This window comes from Frieseomelitta varia, unplaced genomic scaffold (genome assembly GCF_011392965.1).
Source record: "Frieseomelitta varia isolate USP_RPSP 00005682 unplaced genomic scaffold, Fvar_1.2 scaffold_464, whole genome shotgun sequence".
NCBI classification, from domain to species: Eukaryota; Metazoa; Arthropoda; class Insecta; order Hymenoptera; family Apidae; genus Frieseomelitta; species Frieseomelitta varia.
Window position 1 is genome coordinate 981 of NW_025110217.1, and position 25,968 is coordinate 26,948.

The following is a 25,968-nucleotide window of genomic DNA, read 5'->3' on the forward strand; positions in this document are numbered from 1 at the left end:
ATTACTATTATTATTATTACTATTATTATTATTATTATTATTATTATTATTATTATTATTATTACTAACCATTCCGATGAGTCATGAATCTCGGTAAATTCGGCACGCAACAAAGGCCAATTTTTTGAGGATGAAAGCGAACGATGGTCAGACACTGAATTTTTATAATCGTATTATAAAAAGAGAAAAAGCCCTTAAAGCCGACAAAACTGCCATCCATCGATCGATGGTTCCATTTGTTAGAGAAACGTGGAGAGAGAACTTTTTTTCCGAAACACAAATTCCGTGGTCGTGCACGTGCGTCGCGAAAAGAAAAACCCAAATCAGCATGTCCAGTAATATTACTATCATAAGTACAATATATTAAGTGTTTTCAGAAAATATATGATCTATATATGATAATAAAAGCTGGGAAACGTTTCACAGCGAATTTCTCATTTTCTCATCTACAGTCATTGATCCTCGTTCACCTTCGCCTCTCATTCCAAATAAAATTCTATATCGTTTCTCGTGTTTTGCCCCGACTATTCAGTTTTAAAATTGCCTCTTCATTCTAGCAAGTATACAGAGCACAAGGAGGAAACTCACTAACTGAAATAATAGAAAGACAGTTGAGTGATTTTGATCTGTATGTTCGAGTACAGATTTGAAAATATGTATGTAGATGATATATTTCTCATAATTCTTAAGTTTGTGCATTTATCTCTGAATATGTTTTGATAAATCCTGTGATTCGTACAAGAAAGCGTTCAACTCACTATGATTAGGAAAATCAGCAGCACGGTCAAGCTAATGGTGTGTATATGAGACTTCAGCAATAGTACGGCGTTTCTCAGGCATCCTGATTTATATGCCACTGCTTCTGTCATTCGTAAACACTGTGGAAAAATTCAACTTGAATAACAGAATTGAAGATAACGATTGCAGATTTTGCTGCAAATACGCAAAGCTAATTTTTGTCAATGGAATGCAACTGCAGATTGCTGAAGTGGTCCATTTTATAATAATGATCGGTATTGATGTATATTTCTCAAAAAGCTAATTATTGAGTAAGAAAACTTTACTTCTTCGATAGATCTGGAGCAACAGCTTGTTGGAATTTCAGCGCGATACTTGAGCCAGTCCTTCGCGGACTTTATTCCACAACATTTCAGCTGCAATAAGTTTTTTTTTTTGTAATTAACTGTAACTTGACTTTTGAAAGACAAAAATCGATGCAAGATCTTTCAGAGACATCTTGTGGCAAGTAAGAGAAACTCTCTTACGTATCTGTGGGTATTATCCCAAGCTTCTCTGCTCGACGGAGAGGAATGATATCCCTCGATGGTGGCGCTCATGTCGATCTGAATCCTCCTTACGATTTCCTCCAAAATCCAAAAACTCATTATGCCGCTAACGAATATGACGCAGAGAAATGTCAAGCAACACAGACCATACTGTAATAAAATAATTTTTTAAGTTTCTCTGTCGTTTATTACGCAATTTTCGATTCTATAAAAAGAATAAAACTTACAACTTTCAAACATTTCGTTTTCTTTCGAAGCACGCCGAGAATCCCCAATAATGATACTAATGAACCAATTAAACTGGCAAATAACAACGTTGTAACATAAAAGCGTTGGTCTATCAGTCTCATCATTATTTTATTGTCAGTGAAAATCCATATAGAGATTACAATGCCAATAATGCCTGCAATCTTTAAGTATTTTTTTTCTTTTTTTTTAACATCTACAACACTTTTATTAATTAATTCTCAAACGCAATAAATTTTTCTTTTTTTACACTATGAACAGCTATTACAATTTCTTTTGAAAATTGAAAATATCTACAAATTTATAAACTATAAACGATAAAGGTCTGATAAAACTTCCGTTTATAAACCTTTGATAATTTGTTATTATTTTGATAGTGATTAATGCTTACAAAAACTGCAACATTGATTGTTAAGAAAACCAGTTTAATACATCGTTGCGATAAATGATTGTGTGAGAACTTGTGAAAATGCATTCCAAGGAAATTAGACTCTTTGTCGGTGGATACGGTGGATCCCGTACTATCGGTGACGTCCTCGTCGTTTTCCGTTTCCGTCGTTTCCTCATTCGCATGCTCCTCGTGATCTGGCGTCCAGGTAAAAAATTTACTCCAATTCATAAATTTAACTAGGACGTAGCTGAAACAGTAAACGAACCAAACGTAACTGGAACGTAGCTAAAACAGCAAATGAATAAAAGTGATTAGAAAATGATAAAACTTCTCTCTTGACAATTCAATTCAAATTTAAATTTTTTTGTAACGCTAGGTAATTATTTCTCAACGTTGCACACCCTGCAACGTCGACGAAAATAACTAAATATTGAAACTTCTTCGCGGCATTTTTGTGCGAGCTGTCGGTAGCATTTGTAACCGAACGCAATCGTGTTTAATGCCTGTGCCATTTCGAACGTAAAACTGCAAAATGAATAAGAAGCAATTTTCAGCACCCTCCGCCACAAAAAAAGCAAAATATCGGTAAATACTTTTTGCATTTATTTTTAACCTTACTTAATTTTTTGCCCTGCACAAATTTGTACATATATTCAAATCCCTGCTTTGTTGAATAATAAAAAAAGATGGCATTAAAACTTTCACTGAATCTATTTTTTTATTATCACTTTTATGAAATAAAAACATTGATATCAAATGATCTTTCTCACATGTACATTTTCTATTACGTCTCATTATTTTGTATTTTCTGATTATTATTGTTATTTTGATTTCTAAATCCTCTTTTTAATTTTCATTGACCTTAATTTTCTGCTTTTTATTTCCATGATGACTAATAGCAATGACGATGAAGACGATGATTATCCCGGTTCGTTTGAAGCTGAATTGGCTACTATGGATGAAATGGAAAATGAATTTGGTGACATGTCTCAAGTCATTGAAGAGGTATATAAGCATTAAACAATGTATTATCTATTTTGTGCTATCAAATAAGTTATACTTTGTAAAATACTGTTTAATCTATATTGATTGCTACAAAATTTTTACATATACTGAAAGAAGATTACACAGTTTTGTATAAAGTAATTTCAATATATTATTAATTATTACTTTGTTATCCTAGCCACCTGATGTACAATTAACTAAAGTATCAAAAGCAGTGAGTTGATTCATATAATAAAAGTATGTTTATATACTGAATATTTTAATGTAAATATTAAATTTATCAAATCATTAAATTCTTGAAATCATACAAACTTTACTAATTGCCAATTTTTACATGTTGTGATATGTATTTTTTCATTCATGTAATAATGAATTTTTTCTATTATTTTCACTATTTAATTCATAATTCATTTGTTGTGTTTCGTTTGCAATTTTGTTTTACTTTCTGGTTGCTGAATGCTTCCTGCTTTTGCATGTACAGTTTATGATTGTTTTATGCTACATATATTTATAGCGTAAACTTGAATAAATTTATTGTTTCAATGAATAATTATTCTTATCAGGGTCCTGAACAAGAAAATACATATTCAAAATGGACCAGACCACCACCTCCATTGTTAAATCCACAAAAAGATGCATTGATTTTCCAGCAAATAGATATTGATCATTACAGTGGTAAGCATACTGTGAATAAGAAATAAATTTTATCATACTATTTCAAATCAGGTTGTATTATAAAATCAAGTTGTATTTTTATTTCTTTTTTTTTAAGGTGCACCGTTACCCGGAATGCCTGGCAGTATCATACCTCCTGTACCAATAATGAGAATGTTTGGTGTTACAGAATTGGGGAATTCAGTTTGTTGTCATGTTCATGGATTTAGCCCCTATTTATATATTACGGCACCACAAAATTTTAATGAGAATCATTGTAGATTATTAAAGGTATACAATTTTAAGAATTAGTAGTTAGAATTTCAGATTCTTTTATTACACCAATATATTATTTAGGAAGCTTTAAACAAAGCTCTGTTAAAAGATATGAGATCAAATCCAGAGAATATTCAAGAGGCTGTGTTAGCTGTTGAGCGAGTGTATAAACAAAACATGTATGGTTATACAGGAAGTGACAAATCGTTATTCTTAAAAATTACAGTAGCACTTCCAAGACTAGTAGCACGTTGTAAGAAAATAGTAGAAGAAGAAACCATTTTAGCTGAATTCAATCATCAATATACTGCTTTTGAAAGTAACATTGATTTTGATATTAGGTATACAATTGTATTGTATCTTCTATTTCTTAAAGTTTTAATTTCTTCTGTATTTCCAACCAAATAATTGTTTAAGATTTATGGTTGACACATCAGTAGTTGGATGTTCATGGATTGAATTGCCACCAAAAACTTGGAAACTTCGACAACATTTTGGACACAATTTACCCTTGACTACAAGATGTCAATTAGAAGTTGATATCGCGTGGGACGCATTCATTGCTCATGCTCCCCAAGGCGAATGGTCGAAAATTGCTCCATTTAGGATTCTTAGCTTTGATATCGAATGCGCGGGTCGCAAAGGTAAAATTATACTTTGTTTAAATATTTTTATAGATGTATAGATGTATGTTATTCCTTTTTTTTTTTTTTTTTTCATATAATAGGAATTTTTCCGGAACCAAATCACGATCCGGTTATACAAATTGCTAATATGGTAATAAAACAAGGAGAAACGGAACCTTTTCTGCGAAATATTTTCACCCTCGATACATGTGCACCAATTGTTGGTTGCCAAGTTTTAAGTTTCGAGAAAGAACAAAAATTGTTAGAGGTATGAGTATATCCAAAATTCAATTTTTGAGTTCAAGATCAAGTTGAAATCAACTGGTATATGTCGATTGTATTTTGTTTGTCTTAGAAATGGGCGGACTTCGTAAGACAATTAGATCCCGATATTTTTACAGGATATAATATAAATAATTTTGACTTTCCTTATTTGATTAATCGTGCGAAACATCTTAATGTGAAAGATTTTTACTTTCTTGGTCGAATAAAAAATATAAAATCAGTAATTAAAACTCAAGTGCTTCAAAGTAAACAGATGGGTCGACGTGAAAATAAGTCCATTAATTTTGAAGGAAGAGTTCCATTCGATCTACTACTGGTAAAACTAATTTTGCTAGAAAGAACCTACTAAATTACTAAATCTAACAATAAATTAAAATTCACTCTTATGTTTAGGTACTAGTCAGAGATTACAAATTAAGATCTTACACTCTAAATGCTGTTTCGTATCATTTTCTACAAGAGCAAAAAGAAGATGTCCATCATAGCATTATCACGGATTTACAAAATGGTGATGCACAGACGCGTCGAAGACTCGCTGTTTACTGTTTGAAAGACGCGTATTTGCCGCTTAGATTGTTAGATAAGTTAATGTGCATTTTCATCTACATGGAAATGGCAAGAGTTACCGGGGTTTCGATGTGTAGTTTACTAACTCGAGGCCAACAAATTAAAGTTGTTTCACAATTATTAAGAAAAGTAAGTAAGATTGTTTTCATTGATTTGTGAGATCAATTATTAGAATACAGATACATGATTCCAGACTCGAGAAAAAGACTACTTAATGCCTGTCCATCGAGGTCAAGTTAGCGACGAACAGTTCGAAGGTGCAACAGTTATAGAACCAAAACGCGGATACTATAACGATCCCATTGCAACTTTGGATTTCAGTTCTTTGTATCCCAGTATTATCATGGCCCACAATTTATGTTACACTACGTTGTTAAAACATGACAAGCAAATTAAATTGAAAATTGATTCGGATGATATTACCGTAACCCCGACTGATTCAAAATTTGTCAAAGCTACTCTTAGAAAGGGAATCCTTCCAGAAATTCTAGAAAATCTTTTGTTAGCTAGAAAAGCGGCAAAAACTGAACTGAAGAATGAAACCGATCCGTTAAAACAAAAAGTGTTGGATGGTAGACAATATGCTTTGAAAGTATCCGCCAATTCTGTATATGGTTTCACTGGTGCACAAATGGGAAAATTACCCTGTTTGGACATTTCTGCTGTAAGATTTTAATATTCATATTTTTCAATAGATTAGGTTCCCTTTTATAATAAAATGGTTGATTTTCAGAGTGTTACCTCATACGGTCGTACTATGATAGAAAGAACAAAGCATGAGGTGGAAGAGCAATATTGCACTTCCAAAGGGTATAAAAATGACGCGATAGTTATATATGGAGATACTGATTCTGTTATGATTAAGTTTGGTGTGAAAACAGTCGAAGAAGCCATGGAACTTGGTCGAGTAGCAGCGGAATACGTATCCTCGAAATTTTTGAAACCAATAAAACTGGAATTTGAAAAAGTATATTTCCCGTACCTGTTGATTAACAAAAAACGATACGCTGGCTTATATTTTACTCGTCCAGATAAATACGACAAAATGGATTGCAAAGGTTTGGAAACTGTACGAAGAGATAATTGTCCATTAGTAGCAAACATGATGAATACTTGTTTACAAAAATTACTCATCGATAGGTAACTCAATATTATATTTATAATGTACAGTAAAACAAAACAAAAAATTTTCAATTTGCTACTTCTTTCCTTCTTTCTTATAGAAATCCCAATGATGCGCTGAATTACGCTAAACAGATTATAAGCGATCTTTTATGCAATCGTATAGATATCTCTCAGTTGGTAATTACGAAGGAATTAACCAAAACCGACTACGCGGCCAAACAAGCGCACGTCGAATTAGCAGCAAAAATGAAAAAACGAGATGCCGGAAATGCTCCAAAACTTGGCGACAGGGTACCGTACGTTTTCACACGAGCAGCCAAAGGCACACCGGCTTATCAGAAAGCTGAAGATCCTATTTTTGTCTTAGAAAACAATATTCCTATAGATACAAACTACTACTTGGAAAACCAGTTAGCCAAACCATTAGTGCGGATTTTTGAGCCTATTCTTGGTGAAAAGGCTGAATCGCTCTTACTGAAAGGAGATCATACACGCACAAAATCCGTTGTTACATCAAAAGTCAGTGCTTTATCCGCATTTACGCGCAAGAAGGAAATATGCTTAGGATGCAAAGCCGTTCTAACACCGGAAAGAGAAAAGATGGCAGTGTGTAAATATTGTGAACCAAAAGAATCAGAATTATATCAAACGGAGTTGTATACTGGTAGAAAATTGGAAGAAAAATTCTGTAGATTGTGGACAGAGTGTCAAAGATGTCAGGGAAGTCTTCACCAGGAAGTGTTGTGTACAAAGTTCGTTCTCTAATCAATTAATATGCATGCTTTTTTTTTTTTTTTAGTGAAAATATGTGTTTATTAAAACTAATATTATATTCTTTTTATAGCCGCGATTGTCCAATATTTTATATGAGAAAGAAAGTTCAAATGGAATTAGATACACAGATGAAACGAATTGAAAGATTTGGAATTCCAGCTTGGTGAAGTTAAAATAGGTCGAGAAGCATGAAAGGTATGTTTATTTTGTAATTTTTATGCTGACACATGCAAAAATAATTACTGTTTTATATGTAATCGCAACACAAAATTAAAATAAAATGAAACGAGTGTTTGTATAATTGACATAAAAAATTTAATTCCTTTCGCAAATTTTTGTACAAATCATATATAGAAAGTTTATAAATTTCTATAATGATTTTATATAGCAATTATTTTTCCATGTTTGTATATATGTAAATTGAAAAGTTTTTTCCTATGTTTATAAAAACACATTCTATTTAAAATTCAAAAATTATATTTGCAATTAATATTTGTGGAATATTTATTATGAAATAATATTTATAAAGATTTTAAATACATAAATTAATTATCAAATCTTAGTATACTGGTCAAGTAGTTTAATTATCTAATATTATTTGGTATTAAATAATTTATTATTGGATAAAAACTAACAAAATTTTTATTTTTGTCAAAGATCAAATTTAAATGTATTCTTGTTTTGAAATATCAATTTTGTTTCTGTATGGCAGTATCGTGTGTTTCCAATTTTATGTAATAAATTTTTTAAACATCATTGTGCTTTAATTCTACGTCAGATCGTCTTGTATATTGTTTCTTATAAAAGGGAACGTTACATATGTATCTTAATGTTACACGACCGAAATTAAATCAGTTACACATATTTACACAACTATTCACAGAGTATGTCAAAATGTTGACACTTCAAATAATTACCAGTTTTACCATTAATACTTATAAATGACCTTTTGACTCATACAAGTGATGTATTTATATCACTGTACATTATACTTTTCATTGCCAATATAATAACAAATTTATAATTTTTCGAAAGATTTATATATAAATCCGATAAACTTCATATTGCTTTGTATAGTAATAAAAATCCTTTATTCAATGACTCTTATGATACTATTGGATACTAAAAATTGCGTAATGTAATCATGATAAAATTATTCGTTAATGATGCGGAAAAAAGTATTCAAACCTCTATGTTTATTTTATTTGAAGTTGAAAGATAAAAGTTTCGTTTGCTTTTATTGGCTTGCTTCACATTACGAAAATCGTGGTAAATCAAAAGAATTGTCTTCTCATATAATTTGTAAGACTATTTAAAATATAGTTGTAATAAATAGACAGAACAAGAGAAACGTGCCCAACAGTTCTGTGTGGGTTGTACAATTTGACAGTCATATGACTAGTCTTCTTAAGAAGGCTTGAGTAGAAAATTGTTTTAATGATGTTAATCATTTTTTACTTTGCAATGCATTCGACAACCAGTCCATTGCTTGATCAAGTCCTTCACCTTTAGTTGCAGATGTCTTAAAAATTTGGAACGTTCTGTTTTTAAGAGCATCTAATCCAAGCGCCTGATGCACCTCTGCAACACTTAAACACCCTGCCATATCTTGTTTATTTGCCAGGACCACTAAAATGGCACCTTGCAATTCTTCTTCCTAAACATACATATGATTTTGATGTGTACATTATGATTTTAAAAGCACAAAATTGTAAAATACATTCTGTGTGTTGGTGCTTTGTGTGATACTGTGAATAATTAATAAAATTTAAAAATAAAATAATCATTGAATTAATAAATGATCTTCAATTAACAACACAAAAGTATGCTTACCCTCAACATGTAAATTAATTCATCTTTTGATATGCCTATCCTATCCTTATCTGCAGAATCCACGACATAAATTATTGCATCTGTATTCGAGTAATAACACCTCCAATATGGTCTGTGAATTTGAAATGTAAGTTTACATTATAATCCTTGTGAATATTGCATCATTTTTAACAAATGAACCTGCGTAAAACTAAATAAACATACATTTGTATCCATGAGTATTATATAACATACCGTATACTAGTTTGACCTCCCAGATCCCATACTTGGAATTTTAAATTTTTATACGTGACCTGTTCTACATTAAATCCTATAGTGGGTATTGTTGTAACCACTTCACCAACTTGCAACCTAATAAACGTAACAATATTCAATAGAATTTGCTATATGCATAGTACGCCACATCCAATTTTCAAATAATTTACATCACACGAAGATACATCTATTATTTGATTACAAACATTTAAACCGGTTTGTCTGAACGAAGAATTTGTTCGATAAGGTTATTTGTACGATAATTAGCATACGAAGAAACAATTAATATATACTTATTATAAAGAGAAAAAAACAATTAAATAAAGAACGTATGCGTATATGTTAAAACATAAACTGTCAAACGAAACGTAGGAAAGACTTGTCAACGTAAGGCATACCTATACAAGATCGTAGTTTTTCCGGCTCCGTCCAGGCCTAGAATTAAAATTCGCATTTCCCGGCTGCCGAGTAAATTACGAAAATAACTGAGTAATCCTCCTGGAAACGTAGAACAATCGAAAATTATATCGAAATACACGAACGAAACCTTCGACAAATTGTCCACCAATGAAATTTATGTTCACTCGATAGATTCGATTTCAATTTCAGAAGCATGAACCTTCGTGAATTATCACACAACTCACCCATATCTCGATCACGTATTATTTCCAATTCATATAGTATAAATTAAAATTTATTGTCAGATGTAATAATCACAATTGTATCTAAGTAACCGGGGCGCACACCCCTTTTACTGTTCACTGATGCAGTCCGCTTCAGATCACTTGCTGACTTGTATCGTTACTCGTTACCCGAACTTGCTTGAAATTGTTCCTCTTCTCTCCGTATCTTCGATACAACGAGTAACGCACGAAGTAACTATGTTCAGGGTGTAGTTCTACTTCGTCGACTGGCCGACAACTATACCTTGCTAACTGACCGTCGCCATCCCCGCCATTTCTTTTATTTCTCTCAAATTGAGTCTAGGCCTTTTTTGCGCTTTATCAATCGAATACAATCGAATTAATATTATTAGCGCAATTTTACACAAGTCATAAATTCTTTTTTTTTTAACAGTAACAAACTTAACAAACGAGATAAAAAAATTGACGATGAATAGATTCAATTTTATGAACTATAAAAATTAATTGATTGTTAGAAATAATTATCGTGTAATTCTTTTTTGCTAATTAACCAGATTGGTTTATTTGGGTCAACTCAGTCAATCGGCATTTGTAATTAATAATAGTATAATTTTTTATGAATCTTCTCGCACAGGCCAAATATCCGACTTCAACACGAACGAATTCATATTTGTTAATATTTACAAAATGAACATTTCATTTGCTATAAAAGTTACTCTACCTAAAAATATTCCTCCTCTGTTATCTTGTCGTGATTAGTCATCTGTCTTAATACACTGATATACACGTATGTACTCAACATCCTTTGTTTGAAAAAGCAAATAAGAATGAAGAATTGAAAGATAAAGAATGAAAAGATAAAGAATTAGTTACAATATTTTCGTTCATTTCACTTGATTCGTAGTTAGGTATATCTATGTGTATGTGAGTAACTACGATTTATACTGACATACAACGAACTGAATTGAAAACGAAGTGATTAGAAATCCTTAAATGCTGCTAAATCGTTATATTTTATTTTACAGGCCATAGAGTTTATTCGAAATTACTATTAGGTCTAATTTCTTCACATGAAAAATTATAATCTATTTACTTGAATAATATATTTCGAGCAAAAAAGAACAAGATTTAAAGTATATCGTATATTCAAAATGAAATTAATTCAATATTTAATTTCTCTATCTTTCATACAAACATAATTAATATGTATTCAACGCAATTTTAAAATAGATATAAATGTGAATGCAAAATTTAAAAAGTTGTAAATACGTGAAACTAATACACATATGTGTATATTCAAATAAAGTACAAACTAATCAGGCAATTATAAAGTTCAATTTAAAACATCATTGTAAGAATACATGTACTCTCTGTCTGTACATCTGTTATATCATTGATAACAATCAGTGGTTATATCACTGACGACTCTAGTTCTCTATAATTATACGCTGTTCATTTATGCAAATGTACAAATAATAATTACAAATTGTGCTCTCTTCCAGTTATGGACAGCCAATTCTAGTTACATGCTTTTTATCTGTATAAATATTATATATATATATATATTTGTAAAACAGAGAAATAAATCTCTCACAAGATTTAAAAAATTTACAACACAATTTTCAAATTGCACGTAAAAAATTTAAGAGCACACGTTTCTTGAGTCCCTTGGGATCTCAAATATCAGAAACATCGTCCCAACTCCGTTAATAGCTGGAATCGAAACGTTAGTTCTCACAACGACTGATAGATGGCAGAGATATTGTCTTCTATGTTGTTTCCTTGCACGAGAGATTTTTTTTTTTTTCGTAACCTGGACCGAAAGTGGTTCTGCTGGGATGCTGCACAAACGCAGTGCCTGTGTTGCTAGTAATTGACAGCTGCCGAAAAGCGGCGACTCGGTCGGATGCGTGTGCAGATATGTTGTCTTGTTAATGAGATGGGTGATATTACACGCGAAAAGATCTGAAGGAAAAAAGGTGAATCTGTTTTCTCCCTGTGGTCGTGGCCTACCACTCAAGTTTTCAAACACCATACATTTCTACCATAATATCACACTCTACGTCTACGTGGTGCAATTTAAAAAGTTCATGTATGTCTATCACAGTTGCGAAACGTCGTGACCAACATCGCGACGTGTTTCATATTTACGTGTACGTATATCGTACCTCGAGTAAAATAGTGAAAAGAAAAAGATGTTCATGAAACGTGGACATTAGTCGAAAGTGAAGTTCTTTTGTTGATAATTTTATCGAATGTTCCTCGAGTATACGTCATGTCGAATACGTACATATGTTCATCCCTACCAATAAGCTGAAGAAAGTTTGGTAAGTTTTTTTTTTTAAAAACATCTTCCGTTACAGCTTTTCTATTAAAGAGAGTATATAGAAGTAGTACATATATATCAATATTAGTAGTATTCATTATTAAAAAATGGCAATTCTTGCGAATTCTTCAACTAACAATAAGTACTGTTTGAAAAATACAGTAATATAAATCACACGATAGATTTTTATCAATTTTGATAAATGTTTCCATGATTAAAATCTGATTAGTTCAGAAAATTTGTGCACTCTAACAATCGCTGGAAACCGGTTCTCTCGAAAATGAAGTTTTTCTCAAACGCACGCGACGTTCCTATGAGTCGTTTTGTCTCCAATTCGTTTTGTCTCGAAACTCAAGCACCTAACAGCTCCGATGGGTCATGAGATACCACATGAATTTTCGTCGATTTGCATCTCTAAACGAATTTATAGCTAACTAGTAGTTTTTCTGTAGTAGATCGACTCGCGAGAATCTTCCAATTCTGATAGATCGCAATCCCCTTCAGACTTTCGCTCGTTCGATAACAAGTTTACACATATAATATACATGTGTATATACATGGAGACACTCGTGTGGACCTACCATCGAACTTTTCCATTTAATACCTAGTGGATAGTCGTAGATTAATGATCCTGTCAAAATCCTATCATATTTGATAACTATAATTGATGTACTAAATTCCACATACATATTGTTCATAATTTTTGAATCTTATTTGCTCGAATCTTCACGAAGGAGTTTGGAAAAAAGGATGAAGTTTGATCAGTGTAATGGCTTTAAGTTTTGTTAAAGCATTAATCGTTTACATTTGCATTCATGGATCGGTCGACTCGTAACCAACCCGTATATAAATTGCGCTGATCTACGGTCTTCTTGGGGAGCGTTTACGTGCATGCTACTGTAACATTGCGAAAGAACCGACGAAAGAAAACTGTTACGAGCAAGTAGCAAAGTATGCCACTGTATTTGATGGTACGCGATGAAGGAATGCATCCGCGAGTTCGAGGAACCGATGTTTCTGTGTCTCTGTCTTTGATCGATAGGACAGCGAATCCAATCGACGAACGTATAAAGCAACAGTGACAAATGGGGAGAAGATTCGTTTCTATGAAAGGTCATTCGGGTTTCGTCGTATCCTGCGGCGGAACAGGGACATCTAGCGACCGTGGTTCATTTGGTTTTCAAATACGCGATAAGGATGACATTACAGATGGAGATAGAAGCTAACGAAAGTTACACCGGCGCTCACGAAAGTATTTCTACACGTATCACAAAAAATTTTTACGTGCGTTACACGAAACATCTTGAAATTTCATTGAATCTACGATTAGAGATGCGAGAATTTTTCAAATTTGAAACCCAGAGGTTGCACGTAGAGGTTAGAATACATATTTATTGGAAACATATATTTTCTAAAAATTTAATCCACAACATGTATACCTAATAATCTTAAGCGTATAATAAATTTTGAATGTATATGTTGATCTACTGAATATTCATGTTTACTTAATACATATGTATTATATATCCTCGAACGAAATATCTTGTAGCTTTCCAACTTTGATTTCAAATTTTGCCAATATGATCACAGGCACTCGATATACGTATTCATAAAAGATGCTAAATGTCTGTCCCTAAATGTTCAAGTACTTTTGTGAACAACTGTGTACTAGTATCGTACCGATTATTACATCGCTATCGAAAATTACTTATATTTGTCCTGCGACAAATGTTGGAATGTTCGAAAGGATGAGTGTGGGGAAATGTAATCGATGTTTCCCTAGACAGAACGCAACGGTCTAAATCGATCGAGAGACCGCGGCAAGTATCGTTATGATGCTTACTAGGGAGGAATGGAGAAAAAGATGGAAGAAAGGGAGGAGAGCTGCGTTTCTCTTGCGAAGAGAATCGCGGCAAGGATTCGAATAAGAAGCGCTGCGGTGGTTGAGCGCGTGAGGTGGGGCGGAGGTGAAAGGGGCGGGTGGGGGTTGGGAGGAAGAGATGGGAAGAGTGACCAGAGTAGAGTGGGTAAAGAGTAGGACAACAAGGTAAAAGAGCGAGTACACTGGTAAAAAGAGAAGAGAGGAGCGAGATGGGTGTATACGATATAGGTTTTGGTTTGGGCAGCCATTGGAATGCGGTGGCCGCGGGACGGACGGCCGTACGCCATGCCACGCCGTATATACATGTGAGTAGGTACACGTACGCCACACACTCGATGCCGCACACGGCACGGCATAGCCAATGTACCTACAGGGCCCAGCACCGCGTCCAGCACATTCCGTGCCCCAAGCAGAATTATACTTTTGTTTACACCCACGTTCGCTTCTCCGGAACACGAATTTTCGGCTGCACCCCTGATAAATCACCAACATCCTACGGCTGTCATAGTGTATCCGCGATCGTTACGCGCACGTGCAATAAATCGTTCCGCACATGCGAGCGACAGTCTATATGCTAAAACGGGTGTACAGCGCGGTCACGAAAGTATTCGAACGCTTGTAGACACGCTTGTAGGCGGGCTGTGCAAATCATTTTGATCAAATTTTATTGACACTTTTGAAATGTGATAGATAGAAGATGATGATTATATTGGTAAAATTGTAAATGTTCAAATATTTTCGCAAACCACGTACGTATTATCTCAGAGACGAAATATTTGACGAAAAACAATTAAAAATTTAGTCAATGTAGTACACATGCATACATAAATATTACTTAACAAACAAAATAGTTTGTTAGAAGTAGAGTAGAACCCGAATACGAAGAGAAACCGAGTTGTAGTGAATGAAAATAGAAAACTGTGTTATAAGACGATATGAAAAGTGAAACAAAACCAAAACTTTCGAGTCAACTGAATCACGAAGAACTATGCAACTGCGTGCGTTCCAAATGATCTATGTTTTAAGATTACTCTACCATATACAGCTTTCTCCAACTTACAACTGGCAAATTATTTTGACTTTACTTTTATTATTACAAAACATCTTTTTCACTTGTCTTTTCAGATTATTTATAAACAAATTCAATGTAAATTCAGTTTCAGTTTTTGGATTCGATACTGACTACTATTATTGGACAATCTGTTATTATTAAATTCTGTTCCTTTCATGTTTTTCATGCACGATGTAGTAAATTTTTATCCGTTTATTATTATTATTATTATACGAGTAGCGTGACGCAAAATAGGCAGACGTCACGATACAGTGACAGGATGGTTTTCGGTTCAATCGGTGGAAGAACGAAGATCGGAATACTCAGTTACTTCCTCTGACAAAAACGGTGGAATGATTTTAAAGAATGTCAGTATTCTTCGAACATCACGTGGATGAAAATTCCGTGAAAGGGCAGCCAGCATTGCACGCGTGCTTTCACTTGGCGTAGAAAAGGGGTATGAAGGGAATGATATAGGGAAGGAGGACGCGAGACACGCTGTCGCCGATGTGTGCACGCTAAGAAAGTATTTTTAGAGCTAGTCAAAGTACAGGGCGATCCTCGACTTTTTTTCGTTCGTGAAGTGTGTAATTGAAATGTACAAAAGTAGAGCAAAAAACATCAAAAAGTGTTTTTAAAATATTTATTTTTTAATGAGATATATTAGCATTGTATACAAATAAATAATAATTTACTGATTCATCAGATGTTTTCCTTGGAAATTTATTATAAGAAATAGGTGAATTGTACTCTTCTTTTTGTTTTCTTGATAAAGACCCTCATACATGAGATATACGCTCTCTATTCGGATCACAATCTTCTCCATGAAAGGTCAAAAATCTGTCAAGATGCACGAAGGTTTCGTTCATTGCATGGAAGTACGCGCGCTTTTGCGATATACATATATCTAAGACAAAAATCTAAGTTTTAACTAGTATAAATCACTAGTAACAAGAATCCTCGCTTTTACAGATTTTTTTAACACAATTCGAAGATAATGAGGGAGAATGAATATCAGTTCAAATTAAGAAGCTGTTTGCTGTTCAATTTGAACAGCCGAATTTCACCATTTGTCAATCGATATTTCTCTCGCTAATCTCACAACATCTTCGACCAAGCTAGACTAAATTTTAAATATTCTTAGGTGTTTGAATAATTCCATTAACAAGTTTTCACATTCTCATGATTTTATTAATAACTCTCACTTATTATCGCACGTTGTTGTTGTCCGATTTAATGATACGAAAACTGCGTTCTACAATGCACCTTACGCCTACGCGAAATATAATTCGTGCGGTTAGTTGGACAAGATATTGATCCTCGAGCTGTCCCATATACTAGTTCTACTCGCTGAGTTACGAGATCGGTCATGCGGGGAGAATTGCAGGTTTTCGAAGGGTAGTTAATCGAACTACACTGCCAACCATAGCCATCCACTTATGCAACGGGACACCATTGAGCCACGCCCAGCGCTGTGTTTATATACACTCTTATATACATGCATCGATCCGATTCGTTCATATAAATATATACTTGTGTGCTTTGTAAAGTACTTACTTACTTACTTACTTACTTACTTACTTACTTACTTACTTACTTACTTACTTACTTACTTACGTCCATCAGCTTCTTGTGCCTTACTATCTTTCTGCGGAAGTGACTCCGGCTCCAAGGGGCTTCGATTTTCAGAGAGTTCGACTATTCAAAATTACCTCAAGGTTAACTATGCGTAACACATCTAATCATAAATCACGGATTCGTGAAACTTTCAGCATCTCAAGTAAATTCTTAGGAAAATTGAAAGATAACGACGAACGGTTATTAGAATACTGCACACTTTACGATCAGACTCAGATTCCAATGCTAGACGTAATTATTAGATATGTACACAGGATGTTTCGCGAAAACCAGGTCACCTGAATTCTCTTCTCACTCTTCTCTATTATTGATGGTACGAAGATCGTTCCTTAACGACGTAACTTAAACTGATTGAAAAGACGGATCGGGTGGAAGGACTATCTTTTTAAAAAATATATAGATCATATATACGCAAAAGTTCAGCTGAACGATTACTGCAGAAAAAAACTCTGTTATCTGGACTGCCTTGCAGGATAGGTCGTAGCACTCAGGTCAAGGAAAGCAAAACGAAATAGGAAAATTATAAACGTGCACGTGTGTTGTTGTGTGGCACATTTTTCATAACTATCGGCGTGTATCCGTAGGAATGTTACTCTAGCATGTTACTCGCGAAACTCGGAGCAAGTAGCAGGTTTAGCCTCTTGTTAGAACCACATTATCCGAGCATGCAGAACGCCTTTATCAATTTACGTGTGTTAAAATCAATCGCAAACCGGTCTGTTTGGCAATTGTTGGCTACAATTCACCAAAAGAAATCATTTTACTTTACTTTTTTTTTTTTTTATTACGGTCAATAGATTGCATTTATGTAGTGAACGGTTAGCTAACGATTGTCCTGAAACGGAGTTTATAGAATGGTTATTAGCCCGTGCTATAAGTTTTGCAATTTGGTGTGCTGTTAAAGGAATATATATATATATATATATATATATTATACATACATTTTTTAAAAGACGAAGAAACTTCTCATCTAATTTTTGCGCAGTTTCATATTTTGTTCATAAATAGCTTAATAATAATTTATTATTGATCATTTCAATATATTGAGATTAGAGCAGTTCTAAGTAATTTAAATCTTTTTTTTCCGCTCGAAAAGTAGGGAGCCAAAATTGTTTCCTCCTCGAGTTTCATGCTCTGAGGTGGGCCAAAAATCACTTCCTATTAAAATGAATTCGTAATTTTTTCAAATTTTTTTTAACAGATTAAAGTGTACAAAAAAATTTAAAATTAATAAACTTAAATTTAATTTAAAATTAATACAAATTTTGCCACTTTTTCTTATATCTTGACGTTTTATTTAAAGAAAAGGCGGGAATAAACTTTTGGCCCACCCTATATAACCTCGAAATGAAAAAGTTCGGATGGTCGTGTGTCGTATCTTCAATGGAGAAAGTCGCAGCAAATTTTCCCAAAAGATATCAGAACCTCGCCGCGAAATGAAACGCTGTTCTTATTAACGTGTTCGGCGCATTTCTAACGGTAATTAGTGGCACGTTTGCTGCGCGACAACAGACACCGCGCGTATGAACAGAGAAATAATTGTTTCCTCTCCCGTCGACGCGATGTTATCGCGCTGCTAATTATTCTCAGAATCATCTAGACGCTCGTTAATGACCTTCGAGCCCGAAAAGAAAGTTTCGCATAATTACTTTCCACCGAAGATCTTCCCGATCGGGAGCAGATTTCTCGCGGCCAGTTTCTACGTTCGCGTATTGCGTTCACAAGCCGGATTTATCCACGTTCCTGATAAGAGAAAAGTTACTATTATGTTATTATGTCTCATTACCTCATGGTGAATAGCATTGAAAAGTATATGTGCCCTGATGAGTGAAAGTATAGAACGGGTATTCAAAGATTAATGCGATTTGTAGATCCAAGACATTCGTGTGATTTAATAATCCTGCTCACACGTAGAAGAAAAGATGAAAATGAAGTTTGAATCAACGACGATGAAATTTCCACGAATGCTCTATATATTGTACAATATACTCAGTATTGCCTTCATATTAATGACTCAAATGTATTATCTATTTCTATTATAAAGAAATACAATTTTATATTTTTGACTCATTCAGAGTATAAACAATCATGAAACAGTTTTACCAACGTAATATATAATAATCCTTCAAAAAAAAAAAAAAAAAAAAATTAAATCAATCAATGGAAATGTTTCTTAGAAAATTGGGAACTTTAGAATATTTTTACACAGATTAAATTTTTCACAGTTCTTCCAGCGCGATCGGCAACGGGAGGCACAATGAACCTCGAGCGAGTCACGATGGATAGTTGTGGGCAGCAGCCGCTGTTTTTGAACAGTACTTCCGGTTCTGGCGGTATGTCCAATCCCCAGCAGCAGACCGTCCAAACCGGTGCTCCTTCAGAACATTATGGGGGACCATTGAGTCTGAGTATCTGCATATCCGATTCCGGTCACGAGATACTACGACCCAAGCCACGCCGGTGAGTCTTTTTTTATTTTCTGTGAATCCAGTCGCGACGATCTACCAGCGATCCTCTGTAATCGATATCGATCTTAACGAAGATCTGATTAATGGTCACGTTCACAGTGATCCGCTAGACCCGATAAGAATCGATTAAAACCTTCTGAGAATCTTGGAACATTGACCTCCTCCTCCTCTTCCTCCTCCTCCTCCTCCTCCTCTTCCTCCTCCTCCTCCTCCTCCACCTCCTCCTCCATCTCCTCCTTCTATGGCATCGAACCAGACGTTGTTCAACACATTATTTTTTTCTTCTCTTTTATCAATCTCTTGTGTTTGTGAGATAGTGACACTCTCATTTCCCTTCCTACATTATTTTATGGCATATTTTTCAATACGTGTATATATACTTGCATATGTTGTTATTCAGTTACGCTTCAAAATTTTTTATTATCAACATCATAAAGGTAGAACAATCGAATATTATGTACGTACACCTTCTATGGTAATCGTGTAAGTTTCAATACCTATTTAAGGATTAAGAGTAATAAAATTGTGTGTGCAAGTAATTGAACCTACCTAGTGACCTCAAAATGATTAGGAATCTTTGTCTTTTATTAAATAGAAGTTTTTTAATAAAACATGGCCCTTTATTTTCATTTATTTTACTGTAGCAATATGGCTACCTTAAAACAAATGTGTAAATTAAACATACTCAAAGATCCGTGTAGAGCAGCAAGAAGAAGAAAAGTGAATTCACAGTTTCGCAAGCTAGCTATTAAATTATTCGTAAAAACTCTCATTACATGATTTACTCGCGATATATTGCTAGCTCATTAATTTGATAAAACGTTATATTTATGTCGTATCGTATGTTACGTTACATAATGTTATTTCAGAGATGATAGATTTTACGCAAATCGAATGATATATACAGTCGGTGATTTTATTGGCGATGACAACGCCCATATAGTATATTGACAGAAATATCGGTTATCGCTCGAAGAAAGTTGTAAGAATCGCTTGCGTACGAGTTACACTACAATAACTTTGACTCTTCGAGTTTCACTTGAATTTAAATAAAATAAAATTACGAAATTGCGAAAATTCGCAGAAGGATCTTCTGAAAGATGTTTTCGCAAAAAGGATCAAATTCGAGAGACTTTGTTTTCAGATATAGAGACCGTTACTTCTTTTTTTCTTTTTCGTTCGGTTCGATGTTTAGCGGGATCTCAAAACATCACCGTTAAAAGAAGCCAGTCCACTTGCCGATCCGATTAAGGATCATTAAAATTTACGATGTACGTAATTACGACCGATTCGATTAACGATGTCGAACGAGCATATATTCGTAAGACACACCTCCCCTTTCCCCATCATTTAGTTCCATCGACACCACGCCGCGCACCGCGGCTTCGCCCCCTTGAAAAAACTGTTCGGCATACAAATAGGCACTGAAATTTAAGGGTTCGCGTAATAGGCCCACAAATTTTCCAAGTTCGTTCAACCCGGTATGTACACGTAACGGAGCTCGTACGTGGCGGCTGTACGTCGAGTGTAAATAAATGTAAATAAACTGTTGTTGTCTCTGCGGTTTTTCTCTGCTTTTCGTGCTTGCCTACTTTTTCAACACCGTTGTTATTGCTTCGTCCTTTTTTTCTTTCACAGACACCTCACAGAAATCTGTCTTTTCATTGACAGACTTCTCATTGTGAGTATCGTTTGAATCAATTTATTGCCAGTTTGCTGGCATAAAAATGTTTACTCTATATCTAACAAAATCAGTCTGTGTTAGTCGAGCGATTATCAAGAGTGGAAAAATCAAAGATTAAATCCTTAGTGATTTATTCCAAAGGGAAAATAGAATCGGTTCGGGCGATATTTTCGGGCAAAAATTTTCTAGGTCGGGATTTTCGCTTTGAAATTCTCTGTATCGCGTGATTCATTTGTATTCCGACGCGCAACCGTGTCGTGTGCACGCTCGATGATTTGTATGTAAAACATGGCCCATCACGACCTTATCAATATGTATGACACTGAATTATAATCGATAATAATTACCCATCGATGCGTAACATTAAAATTATCGATTGCGTATCATATTCCTCCCGATTTCGCCCTGATATTCAGTTAAAAATAACTCTTCACGTAAAGACAGTCACCGACTAGGTTCGAGATTAGAATATATTTAAGAAAGACCTCCAAGAATTCCAATTCAATCGTGGTACGCGATACTCGAGACTTCTTCAAGCTGTTTAGCAACCATGTTTTCAATCACTTTGAATTTATAAATATTTACGCATTTGTAAATTTGTCGATCGCTTTTAGACTTTTAACCAACTTTGCAACATTTCTGTCTTTATATAATTATATTCACGCCATATGATTTACAGTATGTATTCAACTATGGAAGATTAACTCTGCGCGTGGTAGTATAAGCCAGGGCTTCTCAAAGATCGGGTCGCGTAACTAAATTTGGGGGGCCACAGAAACTTTTTAGCAAAACTAAAAAATTCGTATGAACATTTGACTTTGTTTTTAATACACAATTATATTCGTATGTATGTCAAAGAATTGTTTTCGAATAAATTTTCTTTATGATTTATTATCAAAGCGAATGTTTTAATTCGTATTCCTAGTTTATGTCACCTCTACACCAATGGTTCCCAACCTTCTTTTGACCATGCCCCATCCCTGTGACACATCAATTCTCATCATTCAAAAAGTGAATTTTCGACGTGGAGGAAGCTTAAACGGCCATTAACTTCAAAGTTTAAACAAAGAACTTTCAAAGAACATGTCATCCATTAATCTCTTGCGTTGGAATGACGTGCCACGCACGTCGAGAGTCTTTTTCCTTCAAAATTGTAATATTTCCTCAGTTTTAAGTATATTTGAGTAAAACAAAATAGGCAAAACAAATAATAAATTTATTATTTCTCAATAATTTCTATCCAGTGATATCGACGATCATACCGACGAGTTCAAAAAGGAAGCGACGAATTATTGTATACGGTTTGGTCACTCGTTATGGTCCGCAATCAGTTGGCCAGCGCAAGTGAATAAGTAATGTCGTTTTCTGACACTGCAGAAAATTTTATTTTATTTGAAAGTTAACGCAACTTTGATCTGTAATATAATTTAACAATAAATGCCAATGTATTTAACTAGAATATAGATTATATTAGGCATAACATAGGTTATGTTATAACATGTTATATATTATATATTATAGCATAGCATGTTATAATAAGTAGAATTATATATTTAAGTAAAACAAAATAGTCAAAACAAATAATAAATTTATTACTTCTCAATAATTTCTGTCCAGTGATATTATACAAGACGAGTTCAAAAAGGAAGCGACGAATTATTGTATACGGTTTGGTCCGCTCGTTATGGTCCGCAATTAGTTGGCCAGCGCAAGTGATTAAAGAGAAAAAATTAGAAAGTTTAAAGAAATGCAAAAAAATTCACTGTTCATAACTCATTCACGAATTACCTCCCCTGTGAGGCATGGGCCCCACGTTGGGTACCACGGCTCTATACTCAGGCTCGCGAAAATATGTATTTGCTCCGGCAGTTTTTATAAGGAGGGGTCGCCAAGTGGAAAAATTTGAGAAGCCCTGGTATAGACTACCAAAGCCACAAAGCATGCACATTTAAGCACAAATCATACGTCATATATACGCGCGCAGGTGCGCAAGAAGGAATAAAGGGACGCGCATGCGCATGTGCACGCGCGAGATATTTAAAAGAAGCTTAAATGACGGACAGACGTTGCATTTTGAACGAGTGAACACGACCGTAAAAAATACGCCAGTCATCTTTCGCTGTAATCACGCTGTACGTCGTACGTACATATATATGCACGTACCACGAATGCGCGAATGCAACCTCGAATGGTACAAGAATGATCGTCGCTGGGAATAAGTAGACAAAGTGACGCTTTCTCGAAGGCACGTGGAATTATTTATTAAATCAACAGGAAGCACCGTGAAACGAGCTACGGTAAACGAGCAATCCTCTATCTTCTCTTTCCCTCCTCTACACACTTGCCCTTTCTAACTTTAACTCTGCAAGAAAACTGAAATTTATTTCTGTCGTGGTTGATCGATGGCTCCATGCTTCTGTCTCGAGTGAATCAAGCCGAGGTTGCATTGTACGCGATAACTCACGGAGCGAAAGAAACTGTATTTCGAGTTTAGGATATGGGTGCATTGTGTTTCGATCAGGTTTGTGTACCTTATCTGAAAAAAAGGTGATGGATATCTATTTCATGGGTTTTAAACGTTTGCTCGTAAAATAATTTTTATGTTATTGATCGTCGAAAACTAAGAAATACATCGCAGTCAACGTGAAAATATGTAATCTACTACAATATCTAATTATCTTTAGATGAATATCTAAATCTAAATAAGTAACAAATCTGAATATGTAGTCTAGTATAATAAACATTATTTATTAGATATGTAGATCGTTTGATAAGTGAGATTATAATTGAGAGAAAATCGGTAATTCAAGAGTAGAAATTGTTGGTCATCGAAAACTAAAAGACCTCGCGGTTAGTATGTATGTACATTCTACTACAATAAATTAAACTACGATATTTATTAGGTAGATCATTTGACAAGTTAGGTTATAATTGAGAGAAAATCGGTAATTCAAGAGTAGAAATTGTTGGTCATCGAAAACTAAAAAACATTGCGGTCAACGTTGAAATATGTATGTTCTACTTCAAAATACACATGTATGTTTTACTACAATAAACGATATTTATTAGGTAAACTTGACAAGCTGGATTATAATTGAGAGAAAATCGGTAATTCAACAGTAGAAATCTTTGTCGTAAATTCATAATCTATGGTCGTGTTTGAAAAGTCGAGTTTCGTAAAAAAAAAAAAAATTATCAACTTAATTATCCGTTCTCTTTATCCGCCCTGATCAATCAAATCACACTTCGTTCGTTCAAATCGCTGTGCACGTATCACCACGGTGTTTTCAGATATCAATTACGTACCTGAGATCAGTTCGCGGACACGCATTGACACGCAATTAAAAACGATTCCTCATAAAACAGTCGAGGGGACAAATCGCTGATAGAGTATCAATGAATCACGAGACGTAGAGCGTAAGTAAGTACGCCCACGCGAGCAGTCGACAAAGATGCTCAAGCGCAAAATATCCGGCGTGTCGAGCCAGGGTTATCGAGGGTTATCAAAGAGTGAAGAGAAAGCCCGTCCGTATAGCTCGTTGCCTGACCGATTTACGATGACGTGATTCTCCTCCAGGTTCCGTTCCATTGAAATACACTACTGTCCACGTAGATAATACAATATATAACCATTATAAGAATTACATTATTCCAGGGGATAATACAACATATAGGACTATTTGGAGAATAGATAAGTAATATAGAACTAATAAATTGTATATATATATATATATTATTTATAACATATATATTATTATTATCCGTAGATATACATGTATATAGATTTCTACTACTTTTGTATGATACGCTATTCCACACGTATCTTGAAAAGGGAAGCGAATATTAATATCTTGCATTACACTATATACATACACATATGTATAAATTTATATTTAACAAATCTTACTTTTCACGTCTTATGTGTGTATGTGTGTTTGTGTGTGTATGTGTGTGTTTTGCAAAGTGTGTAAAAAAAGACGTGAAAAGTAAAATTTGTTAAATATGAATTTATACATACGTGCATGTGTGTATATAGTGTAATGAAAGATATTAATACAAACTCGTTTGTGCATCGCTTCCCTTTTCAAGATACGTATAGAATAGCGTTATCATACAAAAGTAGTAAAGATAAATAATAACAGACAGACAGTGACAAAGATAAAACCGACAATCTTACATAATTATGTACATATATACAGTCATCTGATGCATTAACAGCACTACAGCATTTTCTTTTTTTACGATTTTTAACAATTAAATTAATATCAGACAAAATTTATGGCACTGTATCCGCTAATGTTAATCGAGTCGCTTGAGAAAAATAAAACTTTGGGAAAAAATTTGATTGCTATCGGCGAATGCATTTATAGACACTTGACGAAAGGAATACGAATTAAAATCGAATGTTGATTTTGTCAACGGGGGTTAAGATCGGAGAATAGGAAGGAAGGGAAAGGAGAGAGGCCGTTAACCTAAATATATCTCGACCAGATCTAACTAGGCATTACTGCACATGCACGTCTTCTCACGCGCGCTATTATCGCGATCACCCGGTTCCCAGATAACGTTGCCTCTCCTGTCACGTTTTCCTTTACTTTCAGATAACTAATTAAATAAGCCTTCAACTCTCCTTTCGCACGATCGCGCAAAATTCTTCGGTAAATTTCTATTTGGCCGTCTCTGACGTTAAAACGGAGAAGTTTTGGTACGTGCAGTAGCTATTATAATATACGTATGTATATGTATATATGTATCATGTAGGTACTATAGGTATATAATAGCTACCTAACACGTAGCTTCTTTACAAAAGCAATGAAAAAGGCGTGTGTCGATCGGATAAGCTTAATTAGTTGATGAACGAAAGGAAACTCGAAGGTGAGAGAGGAAAAGTGAGAGCCAATGAGTATTTGTACACGAAAGAGAGAGAGAGAGAGAGAGAGTGTGTGTAGAAG

The 25,968-nt window shown here is 34.3% G+C and overlaps 4 protein-coding genes across 6 annotated transcripts in view; 2 read left to right on the forward strand and 2 right to left on the reverse strand.

Annotated features, from left to right (window-relative positions):
• Window positions 1-215: 215 nt before the first annotated feature.
• LOC122532703 (CD151 antigen-like) lies at window positions 216-2,177 on the reverse strand. Its single transcript, XM_043661718.1, has 6 exons — window positions 1,924-2,177; window positions 1,514-1,696; window positions 1,266-1,436; window positions 1,065-1,154; window positions 759-878; window positions 216-591 (listed from the first exon to the last, which is right to left on the reverse strand). Exons 1-6 carry the CDS (start codon window positions 2,149-2,151, stop codon window positions 535-537), a joined length of 849 nt encoding a protein of 282 aa, XP_043517653.1. The 5' UTR covers window positions 2,152-2,177; the 3' UTR covers window positions 216-534.
• Window positions 2,178-2,334: 157 nt separating this feature from the next.
• LOC122532701 (DNA polymerase delta catalytic subunit) lies at window positions 2,335-8,884 on the forward strand. 2 transcript variants are annotated; one of them, XM_043661712.1, is made up of 15 exons: window positions 2,335-2,508; window positions 2,823-2,928; window positions 3,107-3,142; window positions 3,492-3,603; window positions 3,701-3,873; window positions 3,940-4,199; window positions 4,276-4,502; window positions 4,586-4,752; window positions 4,840-5,085; window positions 5,163-5,465; window positions 5,530-6,000; window positions 6,070-6,476; window positions 6,560-7,213; window positions 7,306-7,430; window positions 8,748-8,884. In XM_043661712.1, the coding sequence occupies exons 1-14, from the start codon at window positions 2,456-2,458 to the stop codon at window positions 7,400-7,402; spliced, it is 3,312 nt and encodes a 1,103-aa protein (XP_043517647.1). In that variant the 5' UTR covers window positions 2,335-2,455; the 3' UTR covers window positions 7,403-7,430; window positions 8,748-8,884. The 2 variants fall into 2 exon arrangements, with proteins under 2 accessions (XP_043517647.1, XP_043517648.1); XM_043661713.1 differs by lacking the exon at window positions 3,107-3,142.
• On the reverse strand, window positions 8,417-10,234 carry LOC122532706 (ADP-ribosylation factor-like protein 1). The gene is made up of 5 exons (XM_043661723.1): window positions 9,968-10,234; window positions 9,722-9,821; window positions 9,303-9,419; window positions 9,069-9,180; window positions 8,417-8,892 (listed from the first exon to the last, which is right to left on the reverse strand). Exons 1-5 carry the CDS (start codon window positions 9,969-9,971, stop codon window positions 8,683-8,685), a joined length of 543 nt encoding a protein of 180 aa, XP_043517658.1. The 5' UTR covers window positions 9,972-10,234; the 3' UTR covers window positions 8,417-8,682.
• A 1,611-nt stretch (window positions 10,235-11,845) lies between these two features.
• Window positions 11,846-25,968, forward strand: part of LOC122532699 (ankyrin repeat and BTB/POZ domain-containing protein 2) — a 33,672-nt gene continuing 19,549 nt past the window's right edge. Inside the window, exons 1-2 of one of the 2 annotated variants that reach the window (XM_043661710.1) lie at window positions 11,846-12,294; window positions 19,090-19,324. In XM_043661710.1, the coding sequence (XP_043517645.1) occupies window positions 19,122-19,324 (203 nt within the window). In that variant the 5' untranslated portion in view covers window positions 11,846-12,294; window positions 19,090-19,121. The remainder of the gene's footprint in view (window positions 12,295-19,089; window positions 19,325-25,968) is intronic. The other variant, XM_043661711.1, reaches the window with a different exon arrangement.